This window comes from Pelobates fuscus, chromosome 4 (assembly GCF_036172605.1).
Source record: "Pelobates fuscus isolate aPelFus1 chromosome 4, aPelFus1.pri, whole genome shotgun sequence".
NCBI classification, from domain to species: domain Eukaryota; kingdom Metazoa; phylum Chordata; class Amphibia; order Anura; family Pelobatidae; genus Pelobates; species Pelobates fuscus.
The window spans coordinates 124,308,490-124,321,945 of record NC_086320.1 but is presented as its reverse complement, the minus strand read 5'-3'; the positions used below and the strand labels follow the sequence as shown (position 1 = coordinate 124,321,945).

Below are 13,456 nucleotides of genomic sequence, written 5' to 3'. Positions count from 1 at the left end.
GCAGTACAATCTTTTCCTTTACTGTCGGGCTTAGGCACGATTTGTTTCTGTACAGGGCACCTAGTTTTGGATCAAGTTTAGATGCAAGTTTTTCTATGTGGAGGCCAAAAGATAGATTGGTGTCTAACAACATACCCAAGTATTTGAAAGAGTGGACTGAGGTCAGTGTGCTAATTGAATTTGTTTTGATGGATAGGTGGGAATTGTGTAATTTAGGTACTGTTCCAAAGATCATTGTGACAGTTTTCTCAGTGTTTAGGAAGAGTTTGTTTTTTGCGATCCACTTTTCTACCTCTGTAAACTGGTCTTGGAGCACAGCCTCAAGCTGCGGTAGATCGTATTTACTCGCATAGATTACTGTGTCGTCTGCGTACATGTGTACATTTGAGGAATTGCCGACATTAGACAGATCATTGTAAATAATGTAAATAGTAGGGGGCCAAGAATGGAACCTTGGGCCATTAATGGCCAATATGAAAAAATGGCACACTTGAGCTCGAATATAGCCCACAGAGGGATGGCGGGTTGGGACCACTGGGGGGCATGGGCCGATTCAAAGAAGGATTAGACAGTTAGACACTGCCTCACCAATTCAGGCACCAGGCCAACACACATCTCCCTAACAAAGCCCAAAGCGTAACTTCAAATGGGTTTGACACCTTGGTCCCAATGGGACGCCTGTTCTCCATCTCCTTCACATCCTTCCTTTCCCTTTCCCTGTATATCACCTCTTACCCCATCACTCCTCCCTGCATTGCGATTTTCACGTCTCAGGCGCCTAAGAGAGTCTCCACAATGCCAGTTGCCAAAACGTTGAGATAGGTGGTAGGCCCACCTCCACCGCTCAAACGACACAATGTATGAGCACCCACCCATACATGGTATGGAGGGGGCAACCCACCAATAAAGGGTCACACACACAGCAGACGCAAAAGTTACATGCTGCAGCTAGGGCACAAGACCGGGCAACACCAACGCGCACAGTCTCAGCTGCGCCCATTGGTTGCTTGGCATAACAGGGTTCTAGCATACACACAGGCACAAACACATGAACAAAGCAACCGAGACGCAAGAGTATTGTTGTAAATGTAAATGCTGGTTGGAACATAATAATTAAACCATTAAGGACACAACTTTAGAAATGAAAGGGAATCATGATGGAATATTTCCGTCATGTGTCCTTAAGAAGTTAAACAGGGCACAATGCTCACTCTTCTAAGCCCTTTAAAAAAGGCCAATGTGAGTGTGAGGACATTTTGTCGGGGTGGGGGGGAGGGGGGTTGGTGGGTACTGGCTTATTACCAGGTGATTCAATATGAATAGCTTTGGAAAATCCAAAAATAACTTTAAAGGTATAAAAACCTTACTTAGAGTATGGTTCTCAGAAATAACATGTATTACTTGTGGTAGAAATTCAGCTTTCACAAGCACACATGTAAGTGGTCTTTTTTTATTTTTTATCAGAGATACATTCCCTGGATAATGCATTCCTTATTTTGTCGTATGATTGGTGTTTCTGAAACAAGAGCATTATTTTTCAAGTAGTTTGATCTGTGGTTAAAATAACTCTTTGTTCAGCTAACTATCGGGGTCAGTTTTATAGACAGTGGCTTTATTAAACAATATATCTAAAAATAAAAAGGAACCACATTATTTATGAATAAATATTCCAGCATATCACATAAAATGGACCATAATGACAAAACAATACACACAAAATAACAAAAATACTAGAAATGAGAAATTATACAAATTATACATTTTTTAAAGATATGAACATTTTTAAAACACCATTATTGCCATTACACAAATAACTTCATAAATTATATTATAATTACAAGTTATATGTTAAATTTAGTTCATAGCATGTCTCTATGTAAAGCATAATATAAAGGTGTGCCACCAAAGGCATTTTTATCTAAACTGTATTATTCTACAGATTTTGAAATCATTAAGCCTTTGACCCTTGAGGATACTATTTCTCCACATTTTATTTTACCTTTTATTTTACATATTATATATATTGAAACCTGTATCAGTTACCCTACATAAGTATGGGTATGTATATATATGTTTAAAGTACATACCAACAGAGTTGTGGTGGGGAAAAAAGTGTGGATGAAAGCCCCTTCCACCTGAAGTAAGTGGATAGTTAATACATTGCTAAACACAAATACACACACCAGTCGAGCAATAAGACTTGCTTTTCCCACAGACATCTCACTTGTACAGTGCTCTCACTACTGCAAGGGATTCTGGGTAGGCAAATGCAAATGAACTCAACAAAGAACCACATTTTTGCCTCATAAGTCCACTTTATACATGGATTCCTTGGAGTATGTGTCTGCTGTATACAATAGCTTTGAAACACAACTTAGGAAGAGGAGCAAAGCCAGTGAACCACTCATGGACAGCTGTTTCGTTGTTAATGCGTATATATGTACATATAGGGAAACTGAGACCATACTGAGACCAAAACTAACCAATTGTCTGTCTATCTATCTATCTATCTATCTGTATAGTTTATGGTCTCAATTTCCCTATACGTTCATACATATACATAAGGATTGCAAAATTATTTAAATCTTTTCAAATTTATAATGCGCCCATGGGAGGAAAATTGGAGGAGAAATTAAGAGAAATTGAATCTTGAAAGAGACAAACATAATTGTTATATTTGATAGTAATTATTGGTCAGTTTTAATATAGGGCATATTTCTGCATTTTGCATTAGTTGTGATCAGGTCTGCATCAAGCAATTAACCGGATAATCATGTAACATTTGCATGAGCAACTTTTATCCTTTTGTACGACCATTCTAGTCCTCTCTTTTTCGAATATTCTGTATCCTATTGGTTGAATCCTTCAACTTCTATAACCCCTGTAATTTCACCTTCATTTTTTTCTTCCAAAATGTAATTATTCCACCCGGTTAGCTAAAATGGCATTTGTTACTTTCAGTACTTTTGGGGAGTAAACATTTTCCACTACACAATCTATTGCAATTTACTTTTGTATGTTTATATTTTTATGTCTTTACAAAACTGAAGAGTAAATTCTCAAACCGATAGTTCTCACTTAACTATTGTTACATTGACAAGGTTACTTACTAATTTAAGAAATCAAATTGAATTCTAAAGGAATTTAAAATTTAGGTCAAAATAGCTGAACTGAAAAAATTCTCTAAGTCAGCTATGCCTTCAGTTCAGCTACTCTGGCTTTAACTTTATAATTCACTTTGAATTCTCCCTTTTAATGAATCGCTCTGTGAAGGTATTCAAAAGGATAAAATTGGGTACAAATAGTTTGGGCTCACCAACTAAACTCACTGGTGCATCGTTATTGACTATTACATTTTACTGTATTCAGCAATCTAGTTTGCCAAGTGCCCTCTTGATAAATCCCAAATATTAGCAACCTATGGGATAAACCTATGGTTTGGCGAATGGCAGAACATAATAGGACTCCAATCTTACCACACTTATGTTATTATTATTTATATAGCACCAGCATATTCAGAAGTGCTTTACAGAAACGGGATATCTAGAGGTAATCACACAATAAATGGATATATTCCAAAAAGGCAGCACTCAAGGACTTATCAATTGGCTTCAGTTTAATAATCCAACATAGGTTTGTGTCCTGAGGAAAGTTCCGATCTGAAACGTTGACCTATTTTTGGATTCTTAAACTGAAACCAACTGAAAAGTCAGAGAGTGCTGCTTTTTTGGAATATATCTATACATACATGTATGTGTAAATATACTGTGCCTCTGATAGAGATCCCAAGAATGAGGAATATATACCCTCCAGGAGGGGTGAGAAACTATTTTTTATACATATACATATATATATATTTATATGTATGTATGTATATATATATATTTGTTTTAATTAGCTACAATGTGTGCCTGGTGAGAATTGTTAAAATAAAAAAATGAAAACCTGAAGACTGCTTAGTAACATTTAATCAAATGCATTTCAATCCCATGGCTAATAATGGTGTGGTAGTAACTGTAGAAACTCCAGCTTCTCTGAGACCTATATGTGTTTGCCATGATGTGCATGTTGCATGTTGGTTTGCATGCTGCAGTATATTAGTCTGCTTTATATGTTGTCTTGTATGCTAGCTTATTAAATGCAATGCCATTTCATGTGATAATCATTTGCTTGAACAAATGATCATCGCTAAGACATAGTTTGTCTATTCTGTTACATAACTATACTATACTATAAGTATACTTTTAACATTTCAAAGTAGTAGAGTTGATTGCAGCAAAAATCTCTTCTCACTCACTTGACAAACAATGTGTGATATCCATAAAAAAATGGATTAGACATAGAAAATTAAAATGCATCAGTGCTCCGTTTTCCAAAATTCAGTAAACGATTTTACATAATCAGTTGCAATGTGATTATTTTATTTTCCCCAACCCTCTCGTCTAATCAAAAAAAATTGCTCAAGTTATTTAAACGTTTGATATTTAGGTATGACTGCACATAAAGCACATAATGTATGTATTAATGTGTTTCATCGCAGTGGGTTTACATATCATCCAAAATGGTGAATAAAAAAATACATGTATAAAAAGAGTCAATGACATCTCAATGTCGATAATGATGTCAAATGCCAGGGACAGAGATTTTGCTCTAGATTTACATAACAAATGCTGTTTATTTCGTTTAGTGAAAGCCCGAGAAGTAAAATGGTAACTGATTGCTTGTAGCTGTTTTTAAACTGTGCAGCCGTGGATATGGTTCTCCTGTACATATTTCTGCACATAACAGATTTAATCATTAATCATATAATACATACATTCCTAAATGTTTACATAAACACTCGATCAATGCAGTGCAGTGTATTTTGGCATGAATCATTTTATGCCTCATAAGGAGTATGTGGATTTCAATAAGTCCCTTCAGTTAAATCATTGTAAGATGAAAACACTTTTCTTTATTCAAACCGAATAGCTTGCGCAGTGAATTATTTAATTTTAACTACATCACTGCAGCTTTAAAATTATATACACATTTACAAAAAAAAAAAACAATGCTTGAACTTGCCTTCTTGTTTCTGATATGATGATTTCAATAAAATAATTATTTTTGATTTAGTTTATTTATCAAGCCTGGGTTACAGATCCAAAAACTGCTCTAAAACAAAGACACAAGTTAAAGAAAGAGGAGAAGCAGAGGGAGCTGAGACGGAAGGGTATTGCGGAAGGTATGTAACATCCTGTTTGCTAACATTTAACCAAGAACACCGGAAAATGTGCTTGTGAAACGTCGGCCTCACCATTAAAGGAACACTCCAGCGCTAGAAATACAAATGTGTATTCCTAGTGCTATAGTGCTGGGTTACTTATTTAGGCTTTCACCCTCCCCCCGAATGGAGTAAAACCTATCTTTTCTCCATCACAATGCTGGTCTCTCAGCGCCCGGCCACACCAGGAAAACATTAGAAGGCTTTTGAAGGACATTGGGGAACATTGCTGAGTAGTGGTTCTCTTGATTATAGTGTCGCTTTAAAGTAGAAAGGAGATATTTAAGGTCTCCTCTCCCAGACAAATGGAATTCTATAAGCACCTAATTCAATTTCTATTCACTGTGTTATTATTTGCCTTATGATATTATAGTTATATGTATTATTAGAATTTATATAACTACAGCCTATTCCAAAGTGCTATACATTTATTGAGTGGGGATATATAACATCAATTAATTGACAGACAAAATAATGTTGACAAAGGTTAGGACAGCTTTACTCAAACAAGCTTACAATATGGGATACTACAAAGACATATGTAAAATGTGTTATTTTCTTTTTCTTTTTTTTTTATTGCTCTTTTTACCAACATTAAACAGTCCAAAAGATGCTGTTCAATAACTCAATGGTAACATATTTTGATGACTGTTATGAATGGTAATTTCAGGGCATATTATTGTAGAATGTGAAGACAAAGAAGATGAACACGACCAAGGCAAAAAGAAATCTGATGGACCAGGTATGCTATAAACTCTCACAGTGGTGGATTTTGTTTTGCTGTTGAATTTGTAGGAATATGATATTAGTATTATGGTCTACAATTATTGAAGAGTCAATGTAAATGTAGTATTTTATCAAAGTCACCTTTAGTGTCAATAGGGCCCTGGTCAAGCATAGCTTGTAGACCCCTCCAGAATTTCTGCAGGCCCCTGTTGTCCCAAAAGATTAAACTTCTCCCTCAGTTGCTTATTTCCCCACTTCTTGCCAGCCTTCCTTTGTCATCATGCTCACATTCCTCAACTTCAATTTCTGCATTTGTTCTCTCCTTCCAGCTCAGCATACTTTCCCCATTTCATTTTCATTATCTCTCGAACTATCTCCCTTATCAATCTAAACACAGCCTGTAAACCACAACCAACCACAACCAAGCTATAGTTTGCACAAGGTCACTAAAGAGGACAGTTCAGAATTGTCTACCTTCCACTTTTTAATGAAGCATATGGAATTAAATCAATTTAAAATTAAATAAATATCTCAATGCCCAACTTTAAAAAAAAAATCCCTTTGTTTGTTACTAGGCACCAGGATTTGCAGCGTCTGCAGTAAGCTTTTCATCATAGCTGAAAGTAGCTCAAATCTGTTAAGAAATTCATGATCTCCCAGTTTATTCAAGGATAACATGTACATATACCAAACATACCAGCACAGCATTGTTTATGGGCTTTGTAACTCTGCTATAAGCTTTCTACTGGATCTAGTCACATAACTTCATTCACAGAGCTCCTGTGCGCTTGTTTACAGATTAGTTGATATTTTGTTATGAATTAAAATAATCATGATGGTAAGATCTGCTATAATCTAGAGAACAGGTATCTAGAAGGTTATGTTTTGGTGTCACATATGAATCCAAAGTACCTATAGCCCGTCTATTAAACATGGAAGTAGTATACTACAAATAAAGTGCAAAATGACAACAATACACATTACTAGTAGAACTTTATGGGCAGGCACATGATCAGTGATATCAATTGTGTCAGTGTCATTCTCCCATTGAGCTCCCCCGTTCCTATTATGGGTTTCCAATTCCCAAAGCAAATCGATACCTGTTTACTATGCAAAAATATTTAAACAATATAGATAATCTGTAGAAGCTCTTAGCTAATGACTGCCCTGCTTATTGGTAATAGTTGATGCATAAAAAAAAATCAGATATATCAAGCAAATGTTGAGTTAAAATCACATGAAAGATAGAAAATATCTATTTACGTAAAGGTTATTGAAAGAAAATGATCCTTGTTTTGTCGTACAAACACAGCTAGAATTTAATAAAATGAAGGTAATCAAACATTATATTATTACATAAGTGAGAACATGCTTCACGATAGTCACTATCCCATTTTCAAATAGTCCCTAAATCACTGCAAGCATCAGGGGATATATGTTTTTAGTGAAGGATCTGAGGTCACCATAAGTTTAGTATACGTAGATGCTTAGAAATTTTAGTGTTTCTAAGTTTGTGCTTAAGTCATACAAAAAATAATTTATACCTGTTCATTAATCTTCAGCAATACTGGTCTTCAACGACTATATATAGTTATTTGTATTCGCCCCATATATCATATACATGAATACTTGCGTTTCACTGTTATAGGTTTGGCAGTGATCCTAGGAAGGAGCCAAATTTTTAACTAGCAATGCCAAGACTTTGGTTAGTACAAAGGTCAATGCTCTAAGACTTATAGGAAAAATACTTAAGTCAGTGTATCTTATAATACCTCAAAAGCCACATGTTACAAAGTAGTACCAAGTGACTAGATAAACAACCCGGCATAAAGAAAACTTTAAGAAATTCAATAAAAGTCAATTCAGTATGATTTCAATAATGCTTTCCCATTAAAAATGTACCTTTTCTGTGCATTTCTGTAAGACTCGTTGTGCCAACATATGTTGTCAAATGTTATATTAAATTAAATTGCAGGAAATCTGTAGTCTAATGCCAGGTTTCTCCTATATGAAAGAGCATTTTCAGCATTTACAATCATGGTACTGAGTAAGTTTGTGAACTTCTTAACCTTGTAAGGACAAATGACATTTTATATTGTCACAATGATCTGTTCTTTTAAGAGCTTATTTCAAAATAGTATGTCCCACTCAACTAACGATGCCAATGCTTCATGGAGGTCTCCAAACTAGATTACCAGGGTGTGCAATGCTGATACATTTCCACCAGAATGTGGGAAGGATGATAAACAGTTCTTCTATTGGAAGTCAGCATTTTTCCCAATAAAAATGATTTTTCTCATTAACCCCTTAAGGACACATGACATGTGTGACATGTCATGATTCCCTTTTATTCCAGAAGCTTGGTCCTTAAGGGGTTTAAAGGCAACCAAAGTGCCTCAAAAGGAAATTGTAAGATTTGATCCTTAAGTGGTTAAGATTGTTCTATAATTTGCACCTATGATACAATTCACAATTGATGCTTTGACTATCAACAGATTCATGTTTGGCAATGTCATTTTTGCCCAAATGTGGACAGTACTGATTGGGTGTGTATGTCAGCTGACACACTCAACCAGTCAATGGAGTACAAATTTAGGCAAAGTTTACAGCTATGCCAAAGTGTAACTTCCACATTAGCAATCCAATGAGTGAAGGCCTGGATCTTGGGAACCCAGGGGGCCTTAATGTTTGGTATATTATTCAAACATTTTATTTTTATATAATCTTTTCAAATATTTAGAGAAATAGCAAATTTGCTTTTTGATTTCATTGACAAGCTATTTTAAACAATCAGTTATTTTTGTTTAAAATTGTAAATATGCATTTAAGTGTTTCAGTTTCTAAATACGGTATATTCTTCCTTTATTTACAGACAATATAATCAAAAGAATATTTAACATTCTAAAGTTTACGTGGGTCCTTTTTCTGGCCACACTTGATAGTTTTACAGCATGGCTCAACTCGATTTCAAGAGAACACATCGATATCTCCACTGTATTAAGAATAGAACGTTGTATGCTTACACGAGAGATAAAAAAGGTAATTGCTCAACATATCTGTCAACCCAGTTTTTACATAACAGTTCGTAGTATCCTTTGAGAAAGTGATCTTTAGGTTATGAAGAAGAGCCTACGCAGTTAGTCAGCATGCTGATGCAAAGTAAATGGCTAATCAAGGCAAAAAGAGAAAAAGGTTAACTTTAGACAACTGTGTAGTTTTCAGGTTTTTGTAATTTGAAGTTGTAAAGAGGTAATAATCGGTGAAATGTATCTTTTGATTCTAATGTTTTCCATGGCCATTGCCCACCTTTCAGAACTTTCCTAAACATAGACTTTTGAAATCGTTAGCATTACGCAAGAAATAATTAACTAATTAATAATCATAATTAAAAATGAACAGGAAAATACGTAGTGTGTGACTTTCAAATTTAAGTAAAAAATATAAGCAGATTTAGACAAGGCTAATCTCCATCTAAAATTACTTTCTGTTTGCATGGCTGCTGAAAAATTGATAAGTGCCTAGAATACTTTATAAGAAATCCATCTTTAGTGCTAGTATGTGAAATTAGGTAATTACTCTGTTTAATTGAAGCAATATGTCTCCAGATACTTGGAGTTTAATAAGTAAATGAGATCTCCACCGAAGATGGCAAGAATTCACAATAAGCAAAAAGCCACAAAGCATTCCATATTTCTGTGTGCACAGTACATAGATGCTGTCCAACCTTTGCCATCCAACTGCCATTTGGAATATAATTATAGGAAATACAATAGAAGCTTGGTACATTTAATATTCTATTTAAAAAAAATGCTGTAAATTCAAATTTCATAAAAAATGGCAATAGTACTTGGAAAATGTGTTCATAAGACATAAGTAATTTAATAAAATAATTTTGGCTGGACTTTTTTTCAAAGCATATACAATAATGTAAATGAAGAATATAAATAATTATTTGTGCTTTTTCAGGGCATTGTTCCTAACCGGGAGAGCATTCATATGTATTATCAAAACCATATAATGATGAACCTTTCAAGAGAATCAGGACTTGACAGGTTAGATGACCAGCCCGGCTCAGCATCCAGCCTCCAAAAAAATGACAGGATGGCAAGTAAAAGAATGGACAGTGCAGACTCTGCAGCATCTCATGATAGCATATCCAGGTAAGGATAACATTAATGCTGTTTAATTAAAAAAAACATAGACCAGTTGTATCTGTGAATAATTACTTAACAACTATCCAATTGACTACTGTACCACTATGTAATGATGTCACCATATCAATTGCAACCAAAACGTCCAGCTAAAAATGGCTGTACAGACTGCTGCCTGGAACCAACTCCAAACTAGTCCAAACAAATTATTATTAAAAGGGGAGAATGTATAATTTTTCAGGTAAGGGCTAAGGTGGTATGGTTTCACATGGTCACTCCCATGAAACCAAAGGTGTCCTCTACATTCCTAATAGAAAACACAAATCTTAAAAAAAAAATGCTAGGACAGTGCTACCTACCAGAATAGTAACTGCTGTAAAGTTTGGTGGAGGTTGGAAAGTGGTCTGTGGATGTTTTTCAGGGTTTGGGTTAGACCTCTTAGTTCTGGTGAATCATGTTAATGATACTGGATACAAAGACTGCAGTTAGCAGTGAGGCTGCAGGGGCATGATCTACACACCAAAACTGCTTCATTAAGCTAAACTTGTTTTGGGGACTATAGTGCCCCTTTAACCTCCCTTATACTAATATTGGGGTCATATTGACCCTCAAAAGCCAAGGGTGATGGGGAGCATTGGGGGATTTAGGAAGCATTTGGTAGCACAGCTCCCCACAGCTTCTATTTTTAAATATTACAAGGAGGGAGCCACAAGTTAGTAGCTCCCTCTTTGTAATACAAACCAAATGGAAGAACAAATTGCATGGAAAAATTGTGTCCAACAGGCAATTCGTTCTTCGTTTCATTGATTGTAGTTTGTCCATTTGTCTTTGTTGACATTCAGACAAAAAAGTGCTTGTCCAAAAACAAATGCCCATGTCTGGTCACTAATGGGAAGGGGGGGGGGGTTGGAAAAGGGATGGTTTTGGAAAGAGATATCTCAACAAGCTCACAAAGGATGTGATGTTCATATGTTCCTTAAACATTTGGCCAAATAGTGTATCTAAAACATCAAACCTATGAAAAAGAAAAGAAAAATGAACCAATATTAATAAGAAAGAAAAATAGAAATGAAGAAATGAAAACCTATAAATAATGAAATCCACCATCACTACCAGATTACATATTAAATAGCACTAAACAGCTTTAGGTCTAATAACCACACACAAATGAACAATGCAGAAAAATAACATTTACATGACCAGGACTATCTTAAATTTAAATGAAAACTCTGCTTATGAACTCTCTGAATACCACAGAAAAGCATAGAGTTTGAACGGAAAGTGCTGTTTAAAGTGATGTCTGTGCATGTTTCATCCTTTAATACTAACCTGAGAACTGTTTGCTTAACATGTTTTCATTCATCTAGTAAATAGCACTTAATGTGACACTCCAGTCTTGAAATGAACCTAATTGATTTTTTTTTTTTTTTTTTAATAATGTAAATGTGAAGAAAAATATACTTATGTTTAAAGTCTCTATAAGTTTATATGATATGCACATATTTACCTTTGAGTTTCCTTGGGGTTTACGCAATATATAGGTCAACAACTCATAGATCAGATGTGATAAGTAGAGCTGTTGGGTTAGCTGGTAGCAGTCTTACTGTTCATGCTGATCGTTTATTTGTAGCGCTGTTCTCAGTTTTATGCACAGCAGTCTCCAGAGCCGAACACAGGAGATCGCAATATATACAGTCGGCATGTGCTGTAATGGTATTTAGTGTCTCTTTTTTTTCTCAATGCATCATAAAAAAATTTAAGAAAATTTTGATTTATGAATAAATGATTGTCATCAAGTCTGTCCCGTAAGGTTTTTAGAAGTATATAGTATTTTGTATTTCCAAATGCTATCCCTATTTACCTAAAAGGTTATGAGTTTTAAAACCTGACAGTTATGCCATTATATTTTGCCCTATGTGACTTAAAAAGAGTAAACCAGGTGAGTCTAATTCAAATCCCAATAAAGAAAGCAAGCACACATTTACTTGACACCTTTCCCAGAAATGTTTTAATATATATAATTTTTTAATATATATAATTTAGAGCAGAGCTATGAAGCATATTATATGCTATAAAAAAAAAGAAGACAATGTTTTTCATACCTCCTAGTTAAACATGAACATTTTGCTATACACATTTTACAATAACATAATTCTGTGCAATTGGAGAAAAAGACAAGAGTTCGGCAGTTTTTGCAAGCTGTTTTTAGATATAACACCAATGAAACAAATCATAATTAAATGTATGCACGTTTTCATCCAGGGTCCCTAAACAGTGATTTCTATTTATTTTGTATTTGGACAGCAGAGTGTCCCTTTAACTATCGTATTTGCACAAACCTTAAACACTAAATTCATAGCCACATGTGTGAAACTGAAAAAATTGTTTACAAACTGTGGCAAATGTTGGAGGTAAAATGGCTGCATGAAATACATTCATTGTTCCTTGTGAAGTTTCCAGCTTTGAGAAATACAAGCTTTTGTGGGGGAAATATACATGAAAACCTGCTAATTGTTTCACATAGGAAGGCAAAGTAAACCACTTGAGAGTTTACATTTGAAAACTAAATGGGCTTGACCAAAATGCAATATGGTGCTCACTAAAACAATGCCTGTTCTAGCATGAAGAGGCACATTAAATCCAGTTAAACACTATGTGGGAATATGTGTTCATTTCCTTGTGTCAGATTTAGGCACTTGACAATAACAATGCATTATGTGTATGTGTTAAACATTGATTCTCATATAACAACATATTTACCAGTTATTGTAGAATGGATATATAAAGTGTTAAACTACCCATATGAAGTGCTATGTTATTATAAATGTTTTCATAAACTGCTAACTGTAGCTGCAACAGTTACAATAAAGTTACAATAAAGTACTGAATGGGAAACTTTTTTAGATGTGCATCTTTTAGTGCATGACCTGCAATTGCAAAATCTTGGAAATCTAAATAAAATATGTTTAATAAGATGTTGGGTAAGGGATTGAAGGGAGGAAAAGCCCAATTAACCCTGAAGTGAGTGGGAGTGTGCCCTTTACATTCATTCTGAGTTACTGGTGAGGAAAGACCTTTCCAAATTTAACTGATCCTCACTCCACTTGTGTTGCAGAAGGTATGCACTCATATCAGAATTGGACAGCAGTGGTCAATAAGTTTGACTGCTTATACATTAAAAGGGATGTACAGAAAAAGTAGATCAATGGTAGCAGTGTTTGTATGGATTCATTCTATAGCACCTTTGAGCTTAATCTTCTTACATGAAGTTAAAGTGAATTATAGTAATCAGAGAAGGTGTGAAATTGCTGATGGA

The 13,456-nt window shown here is 34.8% G+C and overlaps 1 protein-coding gene across 1 annotated transcript in view; it reads left to right on the top strand.

Moving 5' to 3' along the window:
• The window catches only part of PIEZO2 (piezo type mechanosensitive ion channel component 2), a 409,694-nt gene that overhangs the window by 359,429 nt on the left and 36,809 nt on the right, over nucleotides 1-13,456 (top strand). Inside the window, exons 35-38 of the mRNA XM_063451573.1 lie at nucleotides 5,116-5,224; nucleotides 5,934-6,005; nucleotides 8,862-9,028; nucleotides 9,956-10,149. Coding sequence (XP_063307643.1) covers nucleotides 5,116-5,224; nucleotides 5,934-6,005; nucleotides 8,862-9,028; nucleotides 9,956-10,149 — 542 coding nt within the window. The remainder of the gene's footprint in view (nucleotides 1-5,115; nucleotides 5,225-5,933; nucleotides 6,006-8,861; nucleotides 9,029-9,955; nucleotides 10,150-13,456) is intronic.